This window comes from Saccostrea cucullata, unplaced genomic scaffold (assembly GCF_032062105.1).
Source record: "Saccostrea cucullata isolate Sc308-1 unplaced genomic scaffold, CSIRO_AGI_Scuc_v1 ctg316, whole genome shotgun sequence".
In the NCBI taxonomy this organism is placed as follows: domain Eukaryota; kingdom Metazoa; phylum Mollusca; class Bivalvia; order Ostreida; family Ostreidae; genus Saccostrea; species Saccostrea cuccullata.
The window spans coordinates 70254-85852 of record NW_026923710.1 but is presented as its reverse complement, the minus strand read 5'-3'; the positions used below and the strand labels follow the sequence as shown (position 1 = coordinate 85852).

The 15599-nt window shown below is 34.1% G+C and overlaps 1 protein-coding gene across 1 annotated transcript in view; it reads left to right on the top strand.

The window, feature by feature from the left end:
* The first annotated feature begins 6529 nt into the window (after window positions 1–6529).
* The window catches only part of LOC134264737 (uncharacterized), a 29474-nt gene continuing 20404 nt past the window's right edge, over window positions 6530–15599 (top strand). The window contains exon 1 of the mRNA XM_062747005.1: window positions 6530–6618. Within this exon, the coding sequence (XP_062602989.1) occupies window positions 6556–6618 (63 nt within the window). The 5' untranslated portion in view covers window positions 6530–6555. The remainder of the gene's footprint in view (window positions 6619–15599) is intronic.

Here is a 15599-nt window from a genome sequence, read left to right as displayed (position 1 = left end):
ACATGCGTGAAGGAAGACTATCATTCCGAGATTGCAGTGCTGTAAAAAGTTAATTTCGTAACGTGATTTTGTCGTATTTCCATATATAAAGTCGTTTTTACACAGACAGAGGAAAGATGATTGCAGGTAATGAGACAGGCATTGTTACATGTTATTTTACGTATGAAACCAGAATATTTTGTGCACATTTTATGACTGGTTAAAGCGACATAAGAAATGTACTGAGTTAAACGGTGACTATGTTGAGAAAAGTTACATGTACTCGTATCAAGCTTTCGACGTCGGGTAACGTCAAGGATTTTCGTTTCAGTGCTCCGGGTATGAGTGCGAGTCTTTTTTGTATCTGATAAAAATATAACTATTTTTGCTTTGTTTTTGTCGAAAACTTGCATATTAATAAAACAAAACATGAATTTAGTGAAAATAATAGTTTCATATATTTAATCATTGTTTGTCAGTTATTATTAATGTTGTCCACGAACTTTACGGACAACCCTCGTACATAACCCTATGCATCGGTTTTTGATTTCGATGAATGGTGTTGCCATGGTTACTAAAAATAGAAATTTCTGAAATATTTTCAAAATGCTACTTCTCCTACAGTTTTGGCTTGATTTCAGTATAACTTGGCACACAAGTAGACTACAATAAGATACATAATTCTGTGCATTAGTTTGTGATTACGATGAGCGGTGTTGCCATGGTTACTACATGTAAAAATAGAAATTTCTATAAATACTTTCAAAATGCTACTCCTCCTACAGTTTTTGATTTCAATATAAATTGGCACACAAGTAGACTACACTAAGATACATAACTCTGTGCATCGGTTTTTGATTTCTATGGGCGGTGTTGCCATGGTTACTGAAAATAGAAATTTCTTTGAAATTCATTAGAAATGCTTCTCCTCATTCAGTTTTGGTCTGATTTTAGCTTAACTTGGTACACAAGTAGACTATACTAAGATACATAATTCTGTGCATCGGTTTTTGATTTCGATGAATGGTGTAGCCGTCGTTACTAAAAATAGAAATTTCTATGGAATGCTTTCAAAATGCTACCCCTTCTACAGTTTTGGTCTGGTTTCATTGTTACTTGGCAAACAGAAGAAGAATAAACTTAGATACATAATTCTCTGCATCGGTTTTTGATTTCGATGAACGATGTTGCCGTTGTAACTAAAAAAAGAAATTTCCATAAAATAATTTTAAAATGCTATTAAAAAATACTGTTTTAGTTTGATTATAATTAAATGTGGCTTGCAGATAGACTACTTAGATACATTATTGTCTTTATTGTTTTTTTTAATTTATTTTGATGAATGTTGTTGCCATGGTAACTAAAATTGAAAATTCTTTGAAAAATTATTAAAAGCTACTTCTAAAGTTGTAGTCTTATTGCAGTATTGCCACAAAATGTGACTTAATCAAGGATCATTATTTTATTTATTGCTGTTTTTCAAGTCCCAACTGCTACTTTTCTCTTCCTTTGTTATAAGTACAAACCAGTAGAGCTACAGTCTCGACAGAGACTTCTGATTGATATTTATAGTACTTAATTTTTTATTTCCAAAAGTTTGCTTGTTCCCAAGGACCTCAATGCATTCTTCATTAATCAGTTAATGCTTTGGTAATTATATTTTTGAAAATTTCTCCTGGTAAATCCTTTTCTAGACTGCTCTGAACTAGTGTCAGAGTATTTAATACAGGATGGATATTTAACTAAGGTTAGAAAATTATGTCCTAATATGGGTCGTATTATTTTACTTGACTATTTGTTTTTGTTTGTTTTGTTTTGTTTTGTTTTTGTTATTATTCCATTATTAAATGGATATAAGAAATGGGAGAGGAATGTGTAACAAATTTATTATCGACCGCAGTGCAGCGGTCGATCTATTTTTGTTTGTGTTAGAAAATGAGACGTTAGGCCTATTTTTTATTAGATCAGTAAAAATAAATAATTCTTAAATGACAACGTGTATAAAATCATGAGTAAAGTGCTTTAAAAACTTGCTTTTTGTTCCAATTTCATTATAATTTCTCATCAGATAATTGATAATGAATAGTTATATATAGTGTGGCGGTCAGCCGGGTTCGATCGCCGGTGGCTGGATAGCTCAGTTGGAAGAGCACCTGACAGGAGTTTCGGGGGTCCAAGTTCGAATCTCGGTCTGGTCCGCTGCATTTATCTCCTCTCTCGTTACATTTGGTGCCGTGCCATGACCTGGAACTGAAAGGTGAGAGGCCTGCCGGGTATGAGCATTCAGATAATTCAGATTCTAATTGGTACTTAAGCAGGACCTTGGTTGTTAGATTACCATTAACGTCTTTTTCAAGTAAAATACCCAAATATAAAGCAGATGTGTCTGACTCTGTGGTATCTTTTATTTCAAGCTCACTAGCACATATAGTATCGACATAAGAAACGAAATTACCATGGTAATTAACAATATTTCATCGATATATCCAAATGTCGAGTAGAAGGCCACAGCAAGTATTTTCTTCTTTTCACGTATAAAGTTTTGGACAAGTTCTGCTTCGTATGAAGACTAAAATGTCTGCTTATAACACGGCGCAGTTGGTACCCATGGGAATTCCAATAGATTGTTGGAAGACCTGGTCTCCCCAAAACAAGATAGATATTGTCAATCAGAAACTCAAGCGTCTTTTTTGGTGTCAACTTCAGAATACTAGTATTTGTGTGTACGATCAGAATGTTTTTTAACAAAATGATTTTGCAAATGATCAATGTAAAGGTAAGTGAATTTACGAACTCCATTTTTATTGAAAAAGCAGTTGTCAATGATATAAAAAAAGCCTGGACTTTATTTTATTGTGGCATTCGTGGGGAATGGTTATGTATAAAGTTAAAACTTGAAAAGTCGTAAATGTTTAAAAGCTGTTGATTTTGGTAACATTTAGTGATTTCAAATTTTCCAAAAGTTCATTTGAATCTTTAAATATCCACATCTGATTTACACCACGTCTCGAATATATGTATAGTGTTGGACACTACACATGAAGTTTCTCCTTCACTACTCTTAATATCTAAGTTAGGAGTCAAGAAAGAGGCTTGGTTGAACATTTACTGGAACCCGCTATGTATCTTTGTTTGTAAGGATTTTAAGTTTCGGGATCCAATAAAGATATGGTAAGTTCTTATCATGTAATCTATTTTTAGCTCACTTGAGCCGAAGGTTCTTCTCAAGAACCGCTGGGCCAATTTCAACCAAACTTGCCACAAAGCATCCTTGGTGAAGGGGATTCGAGTTTGTTCAAATGAAGGGCCACGCCCTCATTCAAGGGGAGATAATTGGGAATTAATGAAAATTTGGTGGTATGTTTTAAAAATCTTCTTCTCAAGAACCGCTGTGCCAGGAAAAATGAAACTTATGGGGAAACATCCTCAGGTAGTGTAGATTCAAGTTTGTTTAAATCATGACCCCAAGGAGTAGGGCGGGGCCACAATGGCCGACCAAAGTTTTACATAGAAATATATAGGAAAATTCTTTAAAAATCTTCATCTCAAGAATAGCGAAGCCAGAATTGATCATATTTATATGGTAGCATTTTCAGGTAGTGTAGAAATCATGACCCACGGGGGTAGGGCGAGGCCACAATGGCCGACCAAAGTTTTACATAGAAATAGATAGAAAAATTCTTGAAAAATCTTCTTCTCAAGAATAGCGAAGCCGTAATTGGTCATATTTATATGGAAGCATCCTCAGGTAGTGTAGATTCAAGTTTGTTCAAATCATGACCCCCGGGGGTAGGGCGGGGCTACAATGGCCGACCAAAGTTTTACATAGACATATTTAGGAAAATAAATTCTTTAAAAATCATCTTTCAAGAATAGCAAAGCCATGGTTGGTTATGAGACTACTTTTGGATTTAAACTTTTAAATAATAAACCAATTTCTACTTTTTCCTAGCCACAATGCTCAGGTGAGCGACGTGGCCCATGGGCCTCTTGTTTTTACTTCTGGCCAGATTATTGAATACAGAAGGATATATGGTTTTCTTATTGCCCCGCAATCTTATGTGTTTAAGAAACATACCGTAAGTATATGTATATTTTTGTGAAGGCATCCTTAAAAAATTACGAGAAATCGAAAAACGCGCGCTCTAAATAAATACACATTTCTTTCAATGCAAATCAGTGGGTGGCTCCTGAGCATATATTCCGGTCGTCCATCCCATTTTCCCAGATCATCGAGCTACAAATCTATTCTATTCACTATTATGTGTTTAAGCATGCCCTTATTTATTGGATTGTTATACTTGAAGACGCTATGTTTGGAAGTGATACTTCTAAGCGTTGAAAATGTAATTTTCAATGTAAGTATATTTGTGAAGCCTTCGTTAAGAGTATAATATTAATGTATTTTTTTGCAACTCCTAAGAGTTTCTCAAGCATAATTATGTTTATAGTATATGTTCCGTGTTCTTGCTGTCTATTCCTTATGCTCACTCTGTTACATTGTATAACCCTGTAACATTGTTTATAATCGCCATTATTTGACGTGGCAAAAAACGACATTAAGAAATATAAAACACAACGAATTGCTAATTATCTGCTTATTTATACTTATCAGATACTATTACTAAGAGTAATTGCACATACACACTTAGCTGCACATACACACATCATGCATTCCTTAGCATAAGCATGTTCAGGAAATAAAAGTGAAAGTGTCTTATCAAAACGGAATCACCATCATGATCAGATCTCAGTCAGACATGGACATAAGCCCTCTGAGTTATTTTTTTCTTCTGTCGGTTATTTAGAATGGAAATTGCCCTTCCATGGCATGGTTCATTGATATTGAATATTTGATCAAATTACTCGGGATTCAGAGTGCTTTGCGAAACCAGGCCCAGTGCTCTACAGTATAAACTTAGGAGAACAGCGCATCTGCTGGTCAGCGTGATCTCTGTATCAATGACCTCCATCAGACTCGCTGTTAGTTGGAAGTTTCAATATTAAGGGGTGCAGAAAGGTTTACAGTAAAAATGGTCTTTTGGAAATCTCTTCGGTTTTACTTACAAGTGAATCATTTCACTTACATCATTTAGTTATATTTTTTTATGAGCAGGAAAAGCAGCCGTTATTGTACAGACTGAAAAAAATACTCGGAGACTGCGGATCGACGGAGTAATGAAGGGGAAATAGATGAAGCAAGGTATGTTTACAAAATGCTGTGCTATTTTTGTCTTTCTAACTGTTAACATATGTGTAAATGTGCACACAACGAAGATCCACTGCCATTAATTGTGTTTTCTTTCCACCTGAGCAGTTTTAGTTAAAAATTTATCTCGACACTTGATGCAAGATTGTTTTAGGCATTGATCGAGATGTATATCGCCACGAGACACCTAATAAATAAGTGCCTTATTATGTGTGTAACCATAAAGTAGGAAGTTATTGGGTGACCGTTGCAAACTGAAGTTGTAATAAACTTTTCGACGTTCATAAAAGACTGTGGAAACCTGTGTTGAAGTACATCTTATAACATGAGAAGTTAATGAGAGGTTGGATATGCTTAAAATTTCTTAGACATTATGACAATTCTATTATTGAATGAACTCAGACCCACTGACATTGTGAGGATATCGATCGAATTGAATTGTAGCAAATATGTCTTTATTTTGGAAATGAACTGGGAACTTCCCCCTATTTGATGCAAATCGTAGGGGTTTCCAAAAGTATACGTGATATCAATGTTTTTTTAGTAAAAATTGTTGTTTTTTTTTTTGTTTTTTTATGGAAGTACGCATACACAAAAAAGCTCTTTGCTATATATATAGGTAGTGGAGTTCCTTGATTCAAAAGATTATGACTGCCTCGTTTTTAAGGTCTCTTCCGAAGGACTCGCAACTTTTAGTTAAAAAGTGCCGAGTGGTGGTAAATTTGGCGAAGGAATAATTGCTACAAATTTTTATCGACTTAGGTGATTAGAACACACGACCTTCTGATCATGGATCGAGCGCTGTTAATAATGAACCGCGAAATGGAATAACATCGCAAAATGTAATAAACTGAGATTATTATATTTTACATCCTGCGATATTGTTTTCATCTTAATCACATTTGCAATTGAAATTGCTCTTAATGTAATTGACAAATGCAAATTTGGTGTTAAAGGGATACAAAATGTATTGTAAACCTAGGAAAGTGAATAAACTTGCAATGCAGTGATGACTATTATTATTAAGCCAATGTAAGAATTTCATGACAATTTCTCAAGGTAACTTGCAGGTTGCAGGCTGGGAGCGGAGGGGGTTGGGGGGGGGCGGCCCATTTTTTTCAAACATCACCATTTACTATTGGAAATTAAAGGTCACGCGGCCCCCACACTTTCTGATACAGTTAGTGGAAATAAGGGTAATGTATTATTGTATTACTAAAATTTGGTGCTCTCTGAAAGAAGTCGGAATCTCCCTCCCCCCTACCCTTTACGAAATAGGATTTTCGTTTTTGAGGAATTTACCTTTTTTGCTTGTCAACTTTTTTTAGGTAAGCAAAAAAAAAGTCCTCTGCCCCCTTCCAAGAACGATGCTACGTCACTGGGTTGTTGGCCAAAGCAAGCATTGCACGACTATCAAAAGGCCAATGCAGGTATTTGGACTCTCTTCTCTCTCTCTATAGCCAATGCAGGCATTGCCAGACTCTATCAAATGCAAATGCAGGTTGCACGACTATCAAAGGGGCTAATACAGATATTGTGAATCTCTCAATCTCTCTCTCTCTCTCAGTGGTCAATACAGGCATTGCAAGGCTGTCTCAAGGGCCAATGCAGGCGTTGTTCGACTATCTCAAAGTCTAATGCAGACATTGGATGACTCTTTTAAGAACCAATGCAGGCTTTGATTGACAGGCTCTCACAAGGATCAATGCAGGCATATTAATAAAATTGAGATCTGGTAAGGAAATGTATCTTAGTGTATTTAAATTCTATATTTAAATAAATAAAACGTTGAAGTAGTCAGTAGCTATCATTTCACAAGTACACAAGGAAAGTTAAATAACAAAGACAGCATTTTTAGCTCTACTGGTCAGAGACCAGAAGAGCTTATGCGATAATAATGCGTCCGTCGTCCGTCCGTCTGTCTGTCTGTCTGTCTGTAAACAATTTTTCAAAATGGTACTCCTCCTACAGTGTGATTTCAATATAACTTGGCACACAAGTAGACCATACTAAGATACATAATTTTGTGCATCAGTTTTTGATTTCAATAAACAGTGTGGCCGTGGTTACTAAAAATAGAATTTTCTGTGAAATGCTTTCAAAATGCTACTACTCCTATTTTTAGCTCTACTGGTCAGAGACCAGAAGAGCTTATGCGATAGTAATGCGTCCGGCGTCCGTCCGTCTGTCGAGCTGTCTGTCTGTCCGTCTGTCTGTAAACAATTTTTCAAAACGCTACTCCTCCTACAATTTTAGTCTGATTTCAATATTACTTGGCACACAAGTAGACTACAATAAGATACATAGAATAGTGCATCGGTTTTTAATTTCGATGAACGGTGTTGCCATGGTTACTAAAAATAGAATTTTCTGTGAAATTCCTTAAAAACGCTACTCCTTCTACAGTTTTGGTCTGATTTCAATATAACTTGGCACACAAGTAGACTACACTAAGATACATAGAATAGTGCATCGGTTTTTGATTTCGGTGAACGGTGTTGCCATGGTTACTAAAAATAGAATTTTCTGTGAAATTCCTTAAAAACGCTACTCCTTCTACAGTTTTGGTCTGATTTCAATATAACTTGGCACACAAGTAGACTACACTAAGATACATAGAATAGTGCATCGGTTTTTGATTTCGGTGAACGGTGTTGCCGTGGTTACTAAAAATAGAATTTTCTGTGAAATTCCTTAAAAACGCTACTCCTTCTACAGTTTTGGTCTGATTTCAATATAACTTGGCACACAAGTAGACTACACTAAGATACATAGAATAGTTCATCGGTTTTTGATTTCGGTGAACGGTGTTGCTATGGTTACTAAAAATAGAATTTTCTGTGAAATTCCTTAAAAACGCTACTCCTTCTACAGTTTTGGTCTGATTTCAAAATAAGTTGTCACACAAGAAGACTACACAAAGATACATAAAATTGTGCAATGGTTTTTGATAAGTACAAACCAGTAGAGCTACAGTCTCGACAGAGACTTCTGGTTGGTCTGATTTCAATATAACTTGGCACATAGGTAGACTATTTTAAGATACATAATTCTATGCATCGGTTTTTTGATTTCGATGAACGGTGTTGCCTTGGTAACTAAAAATAGAAATTTCTGTAAAATTTAAAAATGCTATTACAAATACAGTTTTAGTTTTATTTAAGGAATAACTGTCTTATTTTTCGATTTCATGAAGTGATCAATCGATTGGCTTGCGTGATAATTTTCATAAACGCCGAAGGCGTTTATGCATAAAATTATCACGCAAGCCAATCGATTGATCAGCGTCATGAAATTGAAAAATAAGACAGTTATTCCGTATATTTACATGCTTTGATTCCGCCAATCCACGTGCTCCAAGCCCTGCTTCTGACTAGCTGTTTGTCCCGCCCTGCACGTGGTTCTTTTGGAACCGCGCCAATACATTGATGGGGAAATAAAGTACATTTACAATTTGTAATTTTATCTCGTACAAAGACATTGGCAATGTAAATATTATGATATAATGTGGCATGCAGAAAGACTACACTTAGATACATTATTGTCTCTATTGCTTTTTTTAAAATTTATTTTGATGAATGATGTTGCCATGGTAACTAAAATTGAAAATTCTTTAAAATTTTATTAAAAGCTACTCCTACAGTTGTAGTCTTATTGCAATATTGCCACAAAAAGTGACTTAATCAAGGATCATTATTCTATTTATTGCTGTTGTTGTTATAAGTATAAACCAGTAGAGCTACAGTCTCGACAGAGACTTCTGGTGATATGTATGCATTCATTTCAGAAAATGCAATGAAGTGTAATTGTGTTAAGAACACTTTTTACCATGCAGCTTTTAAGATGCTCTGATAAGAAACTGTTGTTTTTCATTTCACACTAAAATTACTCATGTGCAATACGTTAAGGTCAAATGTCACAACACATGCATATTATCGAACATTGTGATCAGCGGGGAAATAGCCCTTTCAAATAAGACATGATCAGCGATTTTGTGTGCAAAGCTTCCGATTTTATCATGTTTTAAGAAAAGTGATGTTTGTTTCCTGTTCCTTAAGTGGGCTCAGTATTTGTGGATATAGGGAAACGCACATGGTTTATAGAAGATATTGTTACACAAGCATGTTAGAAAGTGGAAAGATGTCAAGGTTTGGCAGATAGATGATTCGTAATAACGTTACACATTGTTGTCATTTAAGTGAAAATTTAAATGATATACAAGTAACTCTCATTATCATTTAGAGCAAGTTTAAAAAAAATATTATCGTGTCTCCTAAAATTTCAAATCATATTGCGTATACTTATACTATATTATATAAATATAGCCCTTTGATGAGGTCAATCCATAGATATATCGACTTCACAGAAAAGCATATCGACCGAGCACGAAGTGCGAGGTCGATACGCTTTTCTGTGAAGTCGATATATCTTCCAGTACTGCATCTAAATTGTTTCATGGATTGACTGAATTAAAGGGCTACATTTGTTATATTATTTTTTACATAGATTGACAAAACAAAATGTGAAAATAATGGGAATGAGGCACATGTTTTCTGTCTTTAACACTTAGAGACTAGAAATAAAAAATAAATTCTGCTGTTTAATGTTAATGTGTTTGCTTTATACTGATGGAGTAATTTAGAGGATTTACTTACTCAAAATGCTCAATTTACTTGATTATGTTTTGTATCAATTAATATAAAGTAGATCCGAATTCAAGGCTTCAAGGCATTGTTACATCTCATCAATTACAGAACATGAAAAAATATTAATACAAATTGAAGTAAATATTTTTTTAAGAAACATTTAGTCATATTCAGTATTAGCTATAATTGTGAAATCTGTGCTATTTTTGTTTTATAGAAAATTCTCTCCATTTTAAGACATTTCAGATTCTATAAATAGTAACTCAAGTCTTTATGCTGTTATATACTTAATCATATGATCAAGGTTAAGCCAATCAGAGAGCTTGGAATGAATGATAAAAATAATATACATTTATATAGCTCTTATAATTAATCTGTATTTAACCTTGGAAAACCAATATTAGAGATACGACACTAAATTTCGAACGGTAAAAATATTTCTTAATTTTTTTTAATTTTAATTCGGGCTGTTGATCTTTTGTAAGTAACCACGTGTACTTGTGATTTTCTGCTTTGATAATTTTACTAATGGGTTGTTTTCTCTCAGTTGTAAGATTTCCTCAAGCAAAGTAAAAAAAGAAATCGAGCAAACGATGTTCCATTCACCTACTCCATAATGAAATGCACACGGTGTTAAATCTTAATTTGTAGTCATATCTCACCACATTTTAACATAACTTGAAGGTTATAATTTAAATTTAAAGTTGACAACTGAAACAATAAAATGCTATAAAACACCATGAATACGGAGAGGCCAGAAATAATCTATTTAGCATTTTGTTGTCCCTTGTGTGTTTACACATACAAGGAAATAAAAGAACTATGTATTTTTTTCAACATCATGGATAACAAAATGAAATAAAGTTCTGATATTGTGAGGGGGTTAGATTGAGCTTGTTACCAAATATAACCTATTGTTGTGTGTGATATATCCGGTAGAAAATGTTTTTATTACTATAAGGTGACAGGGCTTCATGAGCTAGAACTGTTGTTGATGAGGAAGTTGAATACTAATTTATCTATAATAAACTAATAATCAAAAGAAGACTTTTCCTAGAAAGAATTGACTGGGCCCTGTCCCTCTGATGTTTGTGGCCACCCCTTCTCTAAAGTATCCGATCCATAAAAGGATATTTTCTAAACTTAAGGGACTCCGACCCTCAGCCAGAAAGGACAACTCTTTAATTTATAATTTAATTCTTTTCATGCAACAATTTTCATTATATGCCTCTCAATGTGCTTCAAGGTTCTTTGAGCTTCTCAGAAAGGTCTAATTAAAAGTAGAAATTTTTACCCCGAAAAAGCATTTTTAGATTCCAATGTTTATTAACATGATATGAAATTAGAAGTGATTTATGGAGCTTTGCAAAGAACCTTGAAGCACATTGAGAGGCATATATTTACATCCACTGAATATTTTCTCCTTTATTTCTTAGGAAAACCCATTGCGTTAATCACTGCATGAGCTACATTAGGCATGTCGCCTGTACAGATTTCTTGATCAGTGGCTGTTCCATCAATGAAACGTATAAAGACGTTCGCATCATTAATACAATAATTAATCTTATTAATCATATTTTGAATGATTATTGAAACAAATATAAATATAAACAATAAAATGTCTTTTTTTGTTTGTTATTACTGGAATTAATATATAACCCGCTTACGCGGGTTATGTATTTTTTCTGCAACAGCTGCTTCCGTTAATTCCAGTAATAACAAACAAAAGAAAGTATTTTATTGTTTAAATAAGATATTAATGAAAATTGTTGCATGAAAAGATTTAATTTTCAAGCTTCATTTAAAGACATTTTGAAGTAAATTATTAATTAAAGAGTTGTCCTTTCTGGCTGAGGGTCGGAGTCCCTTAAAGGCAGAGACTTTAAGCACCACCTTCAAAAATATCTATTTCTGTATTAAATACTATGAAACTAATTCAAAACAGTTTAGAGTAGAGAAGGATTTACCAGGAGAAATTTTCAAAAATATATTTACCCAAGCAGTAATTAATTAATTAGGAATGCATTGAGGTCTAAAGGAAGAAGCAAATTTTAAAGTAAAAAATTAAATACTTCGAACATCAAAAAATGTTATGGTGGAAAGATGTATAGAATTATTGAGAGAAGTAAAACGATTAAAAAATAATTTTTCACCAGATAGAGTTTTTTAAAATAATGAATTTTATTGATAAAAGCAAAGGGGGATAACTCTTCAAGGACGGGTCAAAGTAAAAACAAGAGGCCCATGGGCCACATCGCTCACCTGAGCACTAAGGGTAGGAAAAGGTAGAAAATGGCTTTTTATTGTAAAGTTTAAATCCAAAAGTAGTCCCATGACCAATCATGGATTTGCTATTTTTTAGAAAATGATTTTTAAAGAATTTTCCTATATATATCTTTAAAAACTTTGGTCGGCCATTTTGGCCCCGCCCTACCCCTGGGGGTCATGATTTGAACAAATTTGAATCTACACTACTTGAGCATGCTTCCATATAATATGATGAATTATGGTTTCGTCATTCTTGAGAAGAAGATGTTTAAAGAATTTTCCTATATATTTCTATGTAAAACTTTGGTCAGCCATTTTGGCCCTGCCCTACCCCCGGGGGTCATGATTTGAAAAAACTTGAATCTACACTACCTGAACATGCTTCCATATAAATATGATGAATTATGGCTTTGTCATTCTTGAGAAGAAGATTTTTAAAGAATTTTCCTATATATTTCTATGTAAAACTTTGGTCGGCCATTTTGGCCCCGCCCTACCCCGGGGGGTCATGATTTGAACAAACTTGAATCTACTCTACCTGAACATGCTTCCATATAAATAAGATGAATTATGGCTTTGTCATTCTTGAGAAGAAGATTTTTAAAGAATTTTCCTATATATTTCTATGTAAAACTTTTGGTCGGCCATTTTGGCCCCGTCCTACGCCGGGGGATCATGATTTGAACAAACTTGAATCTACACTACCTGAGCATGCTCCCATATAAATATGATGAATTATGGCTTTGTCATTCTTGAGAAGAAGATTTTTAAAGAATTTTCCTATATATTTCTATGTAAACTTTGGTCGGCCATCTTGGCCCCGCCCTACCCCTGGGGGTCATGATTTGAACAAACTTGAATCTACACTACCTGAGGATGTTTCCCCATAAGTTTCATCTTTCCTGGCACAGTGGTTCTTGAGAAGAAGATTTTTAAAATATGCCACTAAATTTTCATTAATTCCCAATTATCTCCCCTTGAATGAGGGCTTGGCCCTTCATTTGAACAAACTTGAATCCCCTTCACCCAAGGATACTTTGTGGCAAGTTTGGTTAAAATTGGCCCAGCGGTTCTTGAGAAGAAGTCGAAAATGTGAAAAGTTTACAGACAGACAGACGGACGCCGGACAAAATGCGATCAGAAAAGCTCACTTGAGCCTTCGGCTCAGGTGAGGTAAAAATAGGACAAATTCCGCTCTTTCCGAGACTAAAACATTACGATTATTTCTACATATACTGAGTATTCTGCCAATATATATCTTATGCATTCAGATTCATTGAATCTCATGCTGTTGTGGATTGGATACCTTAAAAAGACGAGGGTTACTATTTTTAACAAATATGTTGTAATATTTGCAAGTAGAGTTGGAAATACAACCATTCCACGCGATAAAAAACTGAGCTTTTTGATAAACAGACAACTGCATTTAACTTTTAAATGGAAATGGAAGGCGGAAATTTTCCTATCATGTGATAAAACAGATTGGTAAAAAAAATCGCTCTGATTCTACTCCGAAGCTGGTATTAAAAGGATGCTGGGAGTTTTATTATTGACAACTTTGATACACTCTCAGGAGACCAAGTCTTTCAACAATCTGAACTTAGATGGGCACTAATTGTGTTCTTTTATATGATGATATGCTTTTATTTTCATATGAAATAGAATTTATTCAAAATCCACATAAGAAGAAGAAAACACTTGCTGTGGCCTTTGACTCTACATTTAGGTATATATCTACGGAAGCCTAAATGGCTCTACACTTGTTGTGTTATAACTTTGTATATTGTCTTATATTTTATCGACTTATTTAAGAAATAAGGTATCATTTTTTGAGTGTTATTGGGATGTAAAACGGGTTGGTCACGTGATCAAATCCCATAAAGCCCGAAGGGCTTTATGGAAGATTTGATCATGTGCCAACCCGTTTTACATCCCAATAACATTCAAAAAATGATACATTATTACTTATATTTACATTTGTGACTTATTCATACTTTAAACTTGCCTGATTGTGACTTTTAACGTGTGAAATGCATTATTTTTCAAACCCAACGGCATGTTTGTAATCCACTGACCGCGCGTCGACCCTTTATGACGTCACAGAGAAATTACGTCGAACGTTTATCCATACGAACATCTATGACCTCTTGACCCCGTACCTGTATTTATACAGTTATAAAAACGCTTGCTTTCAGTTGTGTTATATAAAGGAAAACATTTGCAAATGTAAATATAAACATGTAAAGTGTTATACCTCCTTATTTATGTACATATCTTAAATTGTATTAAGATTTCTTAACATAATAGAAGGTAACTTCTTTTGTTCAATAGATTTTGTTGCTCAAAGTTTTATCGACTGAAACAATATATTGATTTATCAGATATTGATTGAAACAAGATATTTAATCATATCGATATAATATTGTTGATATGATAAAATAAAGATATAGTTATATCAATTCTGATTTATGAATATTGCCGATAAAGAAGTCAGAATAAAGTGTTTTTGAATTATATTGGCGGAGGCGGGAATTCCAATGAACCTTCACTTCACTCGGGATTCAGTGAAAGCTTATGTATCATGTCAGCATGTACGATTAAAGGCTGAATCAAATTAAAAAGTATATTGAAAAAGGGAGATGAAGACACATTAAAAGTTATAGATCCATAGTGTGCTATTGCACCGATCACCACTTTTGAAGAGGGGGAGACAAGAGTATTTTTGTGCCCCTCATCCAGCTATAAAAACCCCAAAAAACTGAGTACAGCAGAGATCCACTGATATGTCCCCAAATTTAATAAAATTCTGGCAGTTAGATTATTAAATCCCTGGGGTGTTTTGCTTGTTATAAATCTATTTTGGCTGACACTACACTTTCCTCCTTTGAACTTTGTGACTAAACTAATATACAGATTGGCTGAAATCACAAATTATTTCATATTATTTAATCCAATAAGAAGTTAAGGGGGGGGGGGAGGGAGGTTCAAGACTGTGGAGATTCGCGGTCAGATCCTATGTATACTACAGAGTGGAACAACATCAAACATTTACAAAGTACATATATAATCAGTGGTACTTTTATAATAGTGTTACTTTGTATTTTCGCTTCATTAGCGATTAACAATCCCCATTGAACTCAAGAGATATACTAGTAAGCAGTGAACCACGATAGAATATATCAGGTTCCCTCTTCAAAATAATTTCTTATGACAATGCATATAATTTAACTGTTGGTGTCTCTCCATCTCAATTTTTTTAATATTTTTTAATTTTGTTTCAGCCTATAATCGTACAATAGCAAATACATGGTTCATAAGCTTCTCAAGTGAAGTGAAGATTAATTAGAATTCCCGCTCCCGCCAAGTTCATTCAAAAACACCTTTTTCTGACTTCTTCTCGAAAATAATCACATATCTTTATCGATATAACTTCATACTTATTTCTTCATATCGACAATGCTATATTGAAATGAATAAATATTTTATTTAGATCGATA